Source organism: Trachurus japonicus, chromosome 10, assembly GCF_045865225.1.
Source record: "Trachurus japonicus isolate A0001 chromosome 10, Traja_1.0".
Taxonomy (NCBI): Eukaryota; Metazoa; Chordata; class Actinopteri; order Carangiformes; family Carangidae; genus Trachurus; species Trachurus japonicus.
In genome coordinates, this window is record NC_140916.1 from 876,461 (window position 1) to 890,457 (window position 13,997).

The window sequence follows — 13,997 nt, forward strand, 5'->3', positions numbered from 1 at the left end:
ATTATCTTTATGTGTGTGGTAGCCTTAACACAAATTCTCACAGTGAACAGTAATATCTTATAGTATTTGTAGTATTCATAGCTCTGTACAGTGAACATAGTGGTAAAGAGCTTTACACAATGATTGACATCACCACAAATCAATGACCATCAGGCAGCACACAGGATGGCCAATCTGATTGCAAGGGGCGGAGAGGAGAGGCTCAGTGACACAGTGCAGAAGTGAAAATGAAAGTAAGAGATCGAGGACTGAGCTGCAGCAGTGACAAGACAGAAAGATAAAGCGAGTCCTTTGTGAAGAGTCTCTACCAAACACTGGTGAGTACAGCTCATCATATTCACTTTGTGAGCAGCAGCTTTAAGGCAATTTTATTTGTATATCCCAATCTTACAAATAGATTGTTTCAATGGGCTTTACATGGCATCATTACAACGTCCTCTGCCCTTAGACCTTCACATCGACTGAGGAAAAACTAACAGGGAAAAACAGGAGAAACCTCAGGGTGAGCAACAGAAACATGCAATAGATGTTGTTACAGACAAGAAAACAGTTTACAACATGGAATATGTGAAAAACATGGGAGTGGAATTGGGCAGTAAACAAGAGCTGATGAAGGCAGAGGGAGTGGCGAGCTTAATGGGAGTAATGGATGGCAGACTGGTTCATAAAGCAGGCAGCGGTTGGTGCAGAGGAGGGGAGAGGAGGGGAGGAGAGGAGAGGAGAGGAGAGATATCCATGTAACCTGATGCAGTCTAAGCCTATAGCAACATCTATTGCACGTCTGTCCATCCTGGGTGAGGGATCCCTCCTCTGTTGCTCACCCTAAGGTTTCTCCGATTTTTCCCTGTTAAAAGGGTTTTCCATGGAGTTTTTCCTCAGTCGATGTGAGGGTCTAAGGACAGAGGATGTTGTTACGATGCCATGTAAAGCCCTTTGAGACAAACTGTTTGTAAAAACGGGCTATACAAATAAAATTGCCTTGCCTTGCCTTGCCTTGTAGATATAAAATAGTTAACACAGAATGAGTGAGAGACACCAAGGCCAAACTACAAAATGCAAAGTAATGGAAGTTCAAAATTGTGCATGAGGAGAGGAGAGGAGAGGAGAGGAGAGGAGAGGAGAGGAGAAGAGAAGAGAAGAGGAAAGGAGGAGCGAAGCAGAGGGCTCCATGTAACCAGATGTGTCCCCCAGCAGTCTAAAGGGGGGTACACACGGTTACACCCCGCCTTTCCAAACATAGACTTCGGAACAGTGGTGTTTCGGGGGAACGTTCCGAATAGCTGTGTTTCGGAGTGGGGGGGTTTTGGAATGTAGAGCCGTCCCCGGTACACACACTACAGGATTCTTCAAACCTTCCGGGATTAGGGGACCACACACTTGATGAAAACAAAAGACAGATCGCACAATATCTCTCTGCTTGCGCGGTGGAACGTGACTTCAGTGTAAACAAACATGGCGGAAGAACAGGAAGATGCAACGGCGGTTGTTTTCGGCCTTTTACTGACTGGAAAAACAAAAACAACAACAAAAAACGACCATGGAAAAAGTCATGGAGACGGCGGGAATGTGGGCTGTATGCGTTACAGCATGAGTCACAAGTATTACAGATAGCGCTGTGCACTCTGGCCCTGATACCCAAGTCACCATGGCAACAGGTAGACAAAAGTCAGTCAGCTGACTCAGCTCGCGTCTTAATTAGCTGTTGGTCCGGTACATGTGACGTTACACACTGTGCGTGCTCGGCTCCTCTCGGAACACCCCACACACTACAGGATTTCTAGTCGCAGATATTAAACTGTTATTTACGATCTCTCCTTCCAACGCCTTCCGAACAGATCAGACCTGACAAAATCACTCTGAACACACCCCACACCACAGGAATATCAGAGGCCGGGCTACACAAATAAGATTGCCTTCCCTTGCCTTGCCTTGCCTTCCCTTTGATCGTAAAGGGGACATTGGGACAAAAATTGCCCTGATTATCCTGTAGTGTGTACCCCCTGGAAGCCTATAGCAGCGTAGCTATAAAATGGTTCAGAGCTACCTGAACCAGCCCTAACTAAAACCCCTGTCATAAAGGAAGGTCTTAAGTCTAGACTTAAATGTAGTTAGAGTGTCTGCCTCTTTGACCCATAGAGAGAGCTGGTTCCACAGTAAAGGAGCCCGGTAACTGAAGGCTCTACCTCCCAGTCTGTTTTTAGAGATATTGGGAGTCACTAACAGACCTGCGTTCTGGGAGTGGAGTGCTCTGGTACACAGAGAAAAATAGAAATACGGAAATGTACTCAAAAGGGTACAAACCCTTGTCGCTCCAGGCGTACCTTTTTTAGAGACAATTTTGTACCCATTGGTGCCGGTACATTTTTGTACCTTTTCAAAATGTACCAGTTAAAAGCAGTACTAAAAAACTTTAAGTTTTGGTTGAGTTTGGCGGCGCCAGTGGCCCAAAGCGGTAGTGTTTTGCCTGAAAGAAGACTCCATTTCCCATGAGCACCAGTGCGTAGTGCCATAAACATCCTGATCTCCCGGTGCATGGAAATTAACAGAAGACTTCCGAACTAAGTTTCTGGTCAGCTGATCATTTCACAGTAAACACACATACACAATCCGACAGAAAGGTGCCGCATGGCCTGCTCCCTCCTCATCGTGACTCACGAAAGTGAAAGTGAAACTTAAGTGAGAGCCGGGTTCCTACCATGCTCCTCAAAGTTGCTTAGTGCCAGTGAAGGCGATACAGACCATAATGATACAGACCCCCTCAGGCCATGACAGAGGTGTCATTCAATCTGTTGTAAGTCGATGTACCATCACAAAAGTTATGAAAATATTATATGAAGGTTGAAAAGTTACTTAGTGTTGGTTTAAGTACAACTGTGCTTAAAGCAGATATCAGTGGAATGTTTTTGTTAATATAAGTCCTAAATAGTCCTATTTTCCGTCAGCAATCACTTACATGAAGTATTTCAGCCTAAACACGAGTCTCTCCGTCACTCTGCTCTGCTGTAACCCGAGGAGAAAATTTTCCTTGTGGGATACAAGTGTTATCCAATGAGGGGAGAGAACGGCATGAAGGGCTGTGTGTGCAGCCAAGGGATGCGCGTGAATGTGGTGACGTAGCACGAGGACCAATTGATGCCTGACAAGGGCGGGGGCTGCTAACTCATGGTGCGTTCAAGGAAACTCGTACTTTGTGTTTTTCCTTCCTGTGAAGTCATACCAGTTCGATCTGGTACGAGTTCACGGGTCGGAAGTTACGAGTGGCCGTTATAGGGAACTTTCACAGACAACAGGACGGTAAAAACACGAGCTACGGGTTACCTGGAACGCTACCAAGTCGTAGTTGTGACTTGAAGCTGTAACTTACGGTTTCAAAAGCCTGCCTTGAACACAGCATTAGCCGAAACGGCCGTGCCACTGATATCTGCTTTAAGTACAGTAGTATTGTGCACCTAGCATCTAAAGGGTATTATACCCTTTAGATGCAAGGTGCACAATTGTACTTGTACAATATTTACTTGTACTACTTTTACTCGTACATATATACCCTGGGTATATATTTAACCGGTATGTGTGTTTGCTCTGCGACCTGCCCTGAGCGAGGATCGATACCATGACCTCCTGCACCGGACGCGACGATGCTAACCGCTTCGCCAAGACCTTCTCCTTATTGGTGCCTCGTGACTGGGGCACCTACAGACCTCCATTACATATATTTACAAAATAATTACTAGTTGAATGTTTAATTATTATCCCTACTTTCCTACTTAAGCTACTATTTTTTTCTAACACACTGTCTCTGATAATGTACCTTTAGGGGGTAAATACGTGTACCTTAGGAGTACATATATGTACCTTCTGCCATTCTGGAACATTTATGTGCCTTTTCTACCCCCAAAAGGTACACATAGGTACTCTAGAGTACAATAATTGGCCCTATAGGCTACAGTAGGACAGAACTGTACCTTGAAGTACAGAAATGTCCCCCTTCTGTACCCCTATTTTTCTCTGTGTAGGACAGTAAGGAATGATTAGTTCTTTCAGATAGGTTGGAGCTTTATCATTAAGAGCCTTAAAAGTCAGCAGAAGGATTTTGAAGTCTATTCTAAATCCTACAGGAAGCCAGTGGAGAGAAGCTAAGGTGGGAGAGATGTGCTCTCTCTTCCTAACTCCTGTCAAAACCCTCGCTGCAGCATTCTGGACCAGCTGGAGACTCTTTAGAGAGTTTTTTGGACATCGTGACAGGAGAGAGTTGCAGTAGTCTAGCCTAGAAGTGATAAATGCATGCACCAGTTTCTCAGCATCACTCTGGGAGAGGATATTCCTAATCTTAGTGATACTGCGCAGATGGAAGAAGGCGGTGCTAGTCACATGTTTTATGTGGGAGCTGAAGGAAAGGTCCTGGTCAAAAATGACTCCAAGGTTTCTTGCAGTTATGGTGATGCCATCCAGAGTGTCCCTGAGATGTTTAGGTCCAAACACAATAACCTCTCTTTTTGTTGAATTGTGGCCTTAACCCAATTATAAGTGAAAAACGGACATTCATGCAAATGCGTTAGTCCGACAAATACTGGACTTCAGACTAAAGCACCTAGATAATGAAATTGGAAATTGTTTTTCTTCTGCATGTGTTCGCCTTAATTGGACTGAAACTGGACAATCCATGTGCAAATAACAGAAGGCCTTGTTGTTTGTTTTGAGATGGAAAAATCATTAAATGATTGTAATTCAATATTGTTCAAAAATAATGGTGACTATAATTTTTGCCATAATTGAGCAGCTCTGGTTTGTTGAGCTTCTTCATTAACAGCTCAGATGATTAGTGTTTAATAATCTAAAGCACATACACTGTGTCAGATTCTGTGAAGGAGATTAAATATAACCCACTGGGTTTGCTGTAGGTTTCAAAGTTTTTACATAAGAATAAACTGATGAAGAAGGATCCATGTTGAACTTCAGGGAAATAAACAGGATGGGCCCGCCTCCCAGTTAGAGAACCAGATTCTTAAAGAAACAGAACATTATTTTAAACTCATGTGTTTGTTTTGTCTCCCTCAGTGTGTAGACATGTCTGCTGCTGGTCACCTGAGGTCTGAAGATCAGTTCCTGTGCTCCATCTGTCTGGATGTCTTCACTGATCCAGTCACCACATCATGTGGACACAACTTCTGTCAGAGCTGCATCACTCAGCACTGGGACGTTAGTGACAGGTATCAGTGTCCCATCTGTAAGAGGGTTTTTGAAACAAGGCCTCAGCTTGAGATCAACAGGTTCATCTCTGAGGTTGTTGCTCAGTTCAGACGTGAAGCTCAACAGAAAACCAGCAGCAGCAGCTCAGAGCAACAAGTTTCCAAACCAGGAGAAGTTCCCTGTGACGTCTGCACTGGAACCAAACTGAAGGCCCTGAAGTCCTGCCTGGTGTGTCTGGCCTCCTACTGTGAGACTCACCTGGAGCCTCATCTGACACTGTCAGGTCTGAGGAGACATCAGCTGATGGAGCCTGTGGACAACCTGGAGGACAGGATGTGTAGGAAGCACGGTAAACCTCTGGAGCTGTTCTGTCAGACCGACCAGACATGTGTCTGCATGCTCTGCTCTGTTTTAGACCACAAGACTCATGAGTTTGTTCCTCTGAGAGAAGAATATGAAGGAAAGAAGGCAGAGCTGCAGAAGACAGAGGCTGAAACTCAGCAGATGATCCAGAAGAGACGACTGAAGATTGAGGAGATGAAACAGTCGGTGAAGATCAGTAAAGCTGCTGCAGACAGAGAGAAAGCAGAAGGTGTTGAGGTCTTCACTGCTCTGAAGGAGTCTGTTGACAGAGGCCTGAAGCAGCTCATCAAGGAGATCGAAGAGAAACAGAAAAGCTCAGAGAAACAGGCTGAAGACTTCATCACAGAGCTGGAACAGGAAATCTCTGAGCTGGAGAAGAGAAGCACTGAGGTGGAGCAGCTCTCACTCTCTGAAGACCACCTCCACCTCCTCCAAAGCTTCCCATCCCTGAAAGCTGCTGCACCCACCAAGGACTGGACACAGGTCAGAGTCCGTCCACCATCATATGAGGGGACTGTGGTGAGAGCTGTGTCTCAGCTGCAGGAGACGCTCCGTGGACAGATGGAGAAGATGAAGATGGAGGCTGAGATGAAGAGGGTCCAGCAGTTTGCAGTGGATGTGACTCTGGATCCTGATACAGCACATCCTTATCTCATCCTGTCTGATGATGGAAAACAAGTTCACTGTGGTGATGTGAGGAAGAAACTCCCAAACAATCCAGAGAGATTTTCCAATTATCTCAGTGTCTTAGGAAAACAGAGTTTTTCTTCAGGCAGATTTTACTTTGAGGTTCAGGTCAAAGGAAAAACTGCTTGGGTTGTGGGAGTGGCCAGAGAGTCGATCATCAGGAAGGGAGTCATCACACCGAGTCCTCAGGATGGTTACTGGGCGATATGGTTGAGTGATGGAAATGAGTACCAAGCTGGTGTTGACCCCCCAGTCGATCTCAGTCTGAGGTCTGGTCTTGAGAAGGTGGGGGTGTTTGTGGATTATGAGGAGGGTCTGGTCTCCTTTTATGACGTAGATGCTGCAGCTCTCATCTACTCCTTCACTGGCTGCTGCTTCACTGACAAACTACACCCACTCTTCTGTCCCTCTCCAAATTGTGGAGGTAAAAACTCCACCCCTCTGATCATCTGTCCTGTCAATCAAACTGAGTAGACAAATTAAATGATCTGATATTTTATTGTGTTGAATTATAAATGTTATTGTTGAAGCTGCAGTGAAGAGTGAAGCCTGATACGCTGATTCACTGCTTATTGATCCATCAGATTCTAATAGATAATCAATAGCTAATTCTGTATGAGAGCAGTTGTCCTGGTTTCTGAACATTTGTCACAAGTGTTTGAACCATATTTGAGGATCATTGAAAATGAAATGAAATTGTGTGTTTATGTGAAAATGGGGAACATAGTTCGTTATTGAAGAATGATCAGCGCCAAAAGTCTCCCATCAGTCGAGTCCTGGTTTAATTACAATAAATTGTTAAACTCAGATTTCATCTCAATAAGTATGTTTATTAACATATCTGCTGTGTGTGTTTGTGTGTGTGTGTGTGTGTGTGTGGTGTGATTTTCTCACCTGATTCAAACGTCAGCGTCAGAGACACGTTGGACCTTCAGAGAGACGTCAGCTGATTTTAATGATGATGTCAGCAGTGACAAAAAAAAAAACAAGTCAAGTCAAACTGTGAAGCACAACACATCTGATCATAATAATCAATCAATTTGTTTATTAATTATGAAGATTATTCTGCTCCACATCAGAGGGTGTGTGGTCCATCTCAATAATAAATAGGTTTTACCTCCTGGTCCTCTGACCTACAGATAAAATACATGAATTTATAAATATTATTCTGTCTGATGATGCTAAGCTAATGTGATCAATGTGATAAATAACATGTGAATCATGTGATATTGAAATTGTAATAAACCAAACAAACTCAACTTATTGTCAAACCCACTAACAGGAAGCTGTCTGAACAACTTCCAAACGGTCCCTCGCTTTATCGGGTCCCCATAACGGTCCCTCGCTTTATCGGGTCCCCAGAACGGTCCCTCGCTTTATCATGTCCCCATAACGGTCCCTCGCTTTATCGGGTCCCCAGAACGGTCCCTCGCTTTATCGGGTCTAAGAAAGGTCCCTCGTTTTAACGTGTCCCCAGAACGGTCCCTCGCTTTATTGTCCTTTCAAAGAGATAGTGACAGCGACTCAACTGTACAAAAATCATCACTGCCAGCAGCCCCAAAAATTCAACGGCCAGACTTCAATATAACACCAAGAAGGGCCCCTAGCCCCCAACAACCTGCATCAGTGGCAAGCCCACTGTCCACTGCCAGCCCACAACAGCCACTGACCAGTCGGGGCAATGAACGGCCGTCAGCTTCAGGTGCTTCAAACCTTGCTCATAAGTGATTATATTTGCACACTAATGCACATACCCTCTCTTTCTCACTATCTTTTTCTCTGTCTCTGCATAAAATCATCTTACAATGCCTTTTTGGTTTTAATTATTTTACTGTATGTCGTTATTTTTAGCTCTTCTGTGTAAGCTCCTGACGAACCAGGAGCTTATCATGGAGCAGCTCAAAATTATTACCCTGACCCTAAATAAGATCCAAGGACAGCCTGTTGGTGGGCATAACTACATGAGTTTTAGTAATGGCTGTCAGGGAGAAGATACTGGAGCACACAGTCAGTTTTAGAAGTTTTTATTACAGTGCCAGTTGCTGACATTTCTGCACGAGTAAGTCTTCTTCAGGGCATATTAAGGGTGCCAGCTCAGTGAAGCATGTCTGATTGGAGGAGCAGGTAAGCTGCATAATATGAAACAGCCCATATGTCATGACACAACACTTAAAGCTATGGTTTACGATTTGGAAGATTGGTAATTATTATTAACATCGTTTATATGGTGATTATGGTCCTGTAGTCCGATCTACACAATATTGAATAGCAAAAAGAACCAAAAACTGGAACTGCGTGCCAATCCCCCCTCACTTTATCTCCGCGTACCCGTCTCTCTCCAGCTGTCCTTTCAAAACAAAGGCAGAGGAAAAAAAAAAAACACTGACTCCTGAGCTCCTGTGCTGCGAAGGAGGCTCAACATGGCCAGGCTTTGTGTTCATGTTCCAGCTCAAATAAACCTGAAGCCCCGGTCCGAGTTAACACGGTGCCCAATACACACATTGTAACGTGTATGATAATCCACCGCTCCACGGATTGATTACCCAAACAGCGCAAAAGTCACTGGACTTATACAATGGCCAGATTTATACGCTAAATGACGCAATTTATGAATTGATAAAAGTTGTCTTTTGATCAACATTGTGGGCCCTAGTTTCTTGGCGCAGCGCAGGTGGCGCAAGGTAACGCAGCTGGTCTAATGCAAGTTTCGACCAGCGCAGCCTAGCGCAAAGTCAGATTGGAAGATTGGCAGATCGCGCTGCGCTGAGATAGGCGTGGCCGCGCAGCAGGGGGAGGCGTCACAGATTCAGCTTGGTGCAGTGGAAGTTTTGTCCGAAAATGTCCCGCCGAGGTTGCGCTGAAAGCTCGCCACCTCCAACCAGGTCTAATCTCAGCGCAGGGCGAAGCGCAGCAGGTGCAGTGGAAGTTTGGCTGACTGACCTGCAGTGCACACATGTCACCAAGACCTCACAGGCAGATCTCCACAGTTCCAGACACATTTCAATGCAATAAATATCCACAATAACCACTATTTAATGCAACTAACGGAATCAACACGTGAATTTATATCTATATAGATTGTCCCGTCACATGTAACGTCAGATCAAAGCAGAGATCAAAGGCTGTGGCACGCGTAATGGAAACTCCACCTGAATTAACACAGCAGGGACGAACTGGCACTGAAAAGCAGCTGTGGATGTCCCAAGCAGGACTGAGGGTGGATGACTGCATGTCGCTGCCGTGTTGAGATACGCACTCTGCCCTTGTGATGATCGCTTTATTTATTTATTTATTTACTTATTAATACATTAGCGCGTGCGACCGCATCACGCAGCCGTAATGAAAAACAAAACACAAATCTTCATCTCTCTTAGTCCACCACAACAGCCTCGGTATCAGATAGTCAGTATATAGCCTACTACAGTATACTCAGCATCTCTATCACAGAAAAAAAAGAGAAAAAAAGAGACAGACAGAGAGAGAGAGAGAGGAGGACAGAGAGAGAGAGAGAGAGCGTCCTTTACGCTGATTTCATGGTGTTTGTTCATGTTGTGATTAGTGTAGCCTACACCTCTCATCTTGCTTACACAGGGTTTGAATAAATGTGAGTTTCTTTATTAGTTTATTAGTTGTTGTTTCTTACATTGGGCAGGGGTTCTCAGTGTATCAGATCAATCCTGGTTAAGTATATTAGTAAACTCATTATTGGTCACTCTGAGCTCGGACCTCCGGACCAAAACAGCTGTTTTCTCCTGGGAGAGGTTCGGCCTCTGGCGTCGCTGTCTCCTCCGTCCATGTCCAAGTATAAAATGACAAACTTGCAGCGCGCATCACCCGCCGCGCAGTTAAAGGTGAGGAGAGGAGCTCCTTTGATTGGTGAAGATCCGAATCGGCTGTGTTAATCCCACTTCTCCTCCTCCTGTCTCCCTCCCGCCCTCTCTCCTCCCTCTTCACCGTTTGCGCCGGTGGGAGGGACGAGGGGAGGGGCTGCGCTGGTCTAAGTCTGACTGCGCGGCCCACCAATCTTGCGAAATGGACCTGGGCCACACCCCGTTGGCGTGGCGAAGCTGCGCTGATATTAGACTTCACCTGGTCTAAGAAACTAGGGCCCTGTGTCTCAAATGATGTATTTCACTCATAAGCTGTGTAATAAGCAGATTTCTCGTTATGGAGAAATAAACCCCAGGATGATGAATGGAACCCCAATGCAAATTAAATGACCGGCGCACTCTTCAGTGTCCCTTACTTAGTATGACAGGTGTCACCTTATTTGTTGATGGAGAACTTCACCGTGGGCGAGATGGAGCGGTGACTCACAGGAAAACAGTTGATGAAGTGTCAAGCACAAGCGAAAATCAAAAACTTTCTGGAGTTGTGAAGCGGGTCAGACACCACTGGTTACAGCTGTCCACTGCAGTATCCCAACCATGCCATGTCTTGCTATTTTATTTTTTTTAATTTTTTTTATTTAACCTTTATTTATTCAGGAATGATCCATTGAGATTAAAAAATCTCTTTTTCAAGGATGTCCTGAGGAAATACAGATACAAGCAAACATACACAACAAGATCAAGGTAACAAGAGACATCAAACATCAAAAACAAGCAGCACAATTACAGAATTAAGTTAATTGTCACAGGTTCAGCTGGTGACTAAAAGTTCTGAGATTGAGTATTTGGAGGGATGAGAGAGCCCAATCTCATCCTGGCTTGTAGGTCGTTCCACGACCATGGCCCAAAATGGGAGAGAGTCTTCATCCCTAACTCGGTCCTCATATGGGGGACCTTAAATCGCAGCCAACTGTTGGCTCTAAGATTGTGTGTCAACTGGACAGCAATAAACTTACAGCAGATGTAATGCGGCAGCTTGCCTAAAATAGCTTTGTAAATTAAAGTGTACCAGGGCAATAACCTGCGAGTGTTAAGGGAAGAAAATCCTGTAAGTGTGTATAAAGTGCAATGGTGGGTTCTGAAGGCTGAGCCTGTTATGTATCTCAGAGCAGCATGGTAAATGGGATCCAGTTTTGCTAGGGTGGTCGGACAAGCAATCCTATAGATAGTATCGCCGTAGTCAAGCTGATAAAAATAAGCTATTAACTAGACGCTTACGGGCAGTGACAGAAAAGCAAGATTTAAATCTGTACAGAAAACTCACAATGAATTTCAGTTTTTTCTCTAAATTCAGGACCAGCTCAACCCGGTCCGCCAGTTTCCACCCCTTTCCTTGGTTCTGTCTCCTCAGCTCAGAACAAACTTTGATGGGCAAGCATATATAAAAATTTTGGAGAAATAAAAAAATGTTATTTTCTAATGTTTCTAGGGTAGAATAACACAATTTAATGTTTTTTTTTTTAAATATGACCTTTATTTTTAATTTTAGAGTTTGTATCTCCCAAGATACATTGCCCGTTTAGGGTATAAATTTGCCATTTACCAATTTATCAAATATTTCATTTATGAACTTTTAAAACATATTATAAGCAATTAATTAGCCACTCTCTGTGGCTCTGTGTGTGTGGAGGATAGGACCGCTTGGCACGGGATTCAAACCGGGGTCGCCTGCAATTAGGACTGTTGCAGACAGATGCTGTATTTATCACTGGATCTTTTACATAAGAATTCACTATACTACTCTAATCATTACCTGAATATCCTCCCTCTTTTACTGTCGTTCGCTCCCTCTTCTAATTATTTATTGCCCGTCTTGATCAATAAATGGTGGTATTCTTGTAATACTGCATATTCAACTTTTAACACCCTTATATTATTGATTATCTGTAGATTTAGGCTTTCAAACATAAGTATATCTGAGAGTGATTATGCCTGTTTATATACCCCTGTCTGGACAACGTATCCCCCAGGATACAGGCATTCAATGCCTGTTTATCAAAGTTGTGTTAATGTTATTCATTATTTTTCAACAAGAATACATAAAATTATCCTTAAAGAACAATAATTTCAAAAACAAATCCCCCCATAATGTAATTAACAAGAAAAACAAAAACACTTTACTTATGTCCAGTGTCTCTGTCCACGTAGGCGGCCATTTTGGAGTTTGACATAAAAGTATTAATTTAGTTTTGAATGCTGCCATAAAGTCACATGACCTGGGTACTTGACCCATCCCCCCATAAGACTTTCTCATTATATTAAGTTCAGATACTTAATGCCCCCCCCCCCCCCCACAGCCTGCCAAATGTCTGTAGAAATACAGAAACCGTTAAAGGAAATCAAAGGACAGACACGATGGACAGAAAGATTAATCCATTTATAGTTTACAGATTATTTACATTCTTTGCGTAGAAAAACTAAACAGACTGATTTTTTTACAGTTATTCTAAAAACAAATGTATCTTATTGCTATAAACTTGTAATAACATACATCAACACTACAATCTGACCATAAAGAGTTGTGCAACATGATGAATTAAGCATTAGCACCATTGTGTAAGTACTGTCTGATGTCTCCAGACTGCTGTAGCATCATTCACATTGTCGGTAGATTATAAAAAAAAAGGTCAGATTTACTATCTACAACACAATGAGACACACTTTGTTTGTCACACAGTTTGTCACATGACCCAACCACATGATACTATCTGTTAAAACTATAGAAACAGTCCAGTCTGTGCCGTGTGCAATGACACAGTTAGTAGTACAGGTTAATAAAATAAAAATGATCAAACGGCTCCAATATAAATCACCACAGTGGCATGTGCAATGACATCATTGACATTAGAACATGTTTAACAGCTGCAGCAGCATCGTTTGTATTGTTTTCACCTTATGAGTCTGTGTGCTTGTGTATCCTTGTACCAAATAAAAGAGTTTGGTAACACTTCACTTGAATAGGTATTCATAAGATTGACATAACAGTTGTCATAAACATCAATGAATACTTCTGACAGCTGTGGTTAAGTGTCATTCAGTAAGTTATGTCACTTTTGATGCAAAGTTGACATTGTTTGAGATGTTTTTGTTATGAGAACTTGACATCATTTTTAAAGTTTGTCCATTAGGTCTGCTATGACAGTTTAAATTGTCTTTATGTCAAGTTGTCAGAACAAAAACATCTCAAACAATGTCAACTTTGCATCAAAAGTGACATAACTTACCGAATGACACTTAACCACAGCTGTCATAAGTATTCATTGATGTTTATGACAGCTGTTATGTCATGGTTATGACACACTGCAAAAACTCAAATATCTTACCAAGAATATTTGTCTTATTTCTAGTCAAAACAAATCTAATTATACTTAAAATAAGACTCATCACCTAAAAAAATTATTGTTTTTAGATCATTTTCACTTGTTTCAAACACATTTTTATTTTGAAATAAGTAGAAAAATCTGCAGGTTTTTTGTGCTTGTAATAAGAAAGAAAAACTTGCTAAAAACAAGTTAATGTTTAGGTGATGAGTCTTACTTTAAGTATAATGAGATTAGTTTTGACTAGAAATTAGACATTTTGACAAGAAATAAGACAAATATTCTTGGAAAGATTTTGAGTTTTTGCAGTGCAGTGTTATGTCAATCTCATGAATACCTATTCAAGTAAAGTGTTACCCAGAGTTTCACTCGTACTACGTTGAGGGGGGTCGACTGTGTTCCAGTTATTGCTCGGTGGGGACGACTTCCAGGAGGATCTGTAGAGTTCTGTTGAATGAAACTGAGATAGACAGAGAGAAGAACAAAATGTATGATTGTGTGTGTGCCTCCATGTGGTGATAACAACGAATACTGCATTTTTCTCCGTGAC

The 13,997-nt window shown here is 42.8% G+C and overlaps 3 protein-coding genes across 3 annotated transcripts in view; 1 reads left to right on the plus strand and 2 right to left on the minus strand.

Annotated features, from left to right (window-relative positions):
* Positions 1-13,997, minus strand: part of LOC146979224 (protein NLRC3-like) — a 331,528-nt gene that overhangs the window by 205,787 nt on the left and 111,744 nt on the right. The gene's annotated exons all lie outside the window — the stretch shown is intronic.
* Positions 5,065-6,711, plus strand: LOC146979234 (E3 ubiquitin-protein ligase TRIM21-like). The gene has a single exon (XM_085788954.1). It carries the CDS (start codon positions 5,065-5,067, stop codon positions 6,709-6,711), a length of 1,647 nt encoding a protein of 548 aa, XP_085645080.1.
* The window catches only part of slc7a11 (solute carrier family 7 member 11), a 36,981-nt gene continuing 36,716 nt past the window's right edge, over positions 13,733-13,997 (minus strand). The window contains exon 12 of the mRNA XM_085788957.1: positions 13,733-13,907. Coding sequence (XP_085645083.1) covers positions 13,852-13,907 — 56 coding nt within the window. The 3' untranslated portion in view covers positions 13,733-13,851. The remainder of the gene's footprint in view (positions 13,908-13,997) is intronic.

Excerpts from the sequence above, each read along its gene's own strand:
- LOC146979234 (XM_085788954.1), top strand. The coding sequence starts at position 5,065 with ATGTCTGCTGCTGGTCACCTGAGGTCTGAAGATCAGTTCCTGTGCTCC.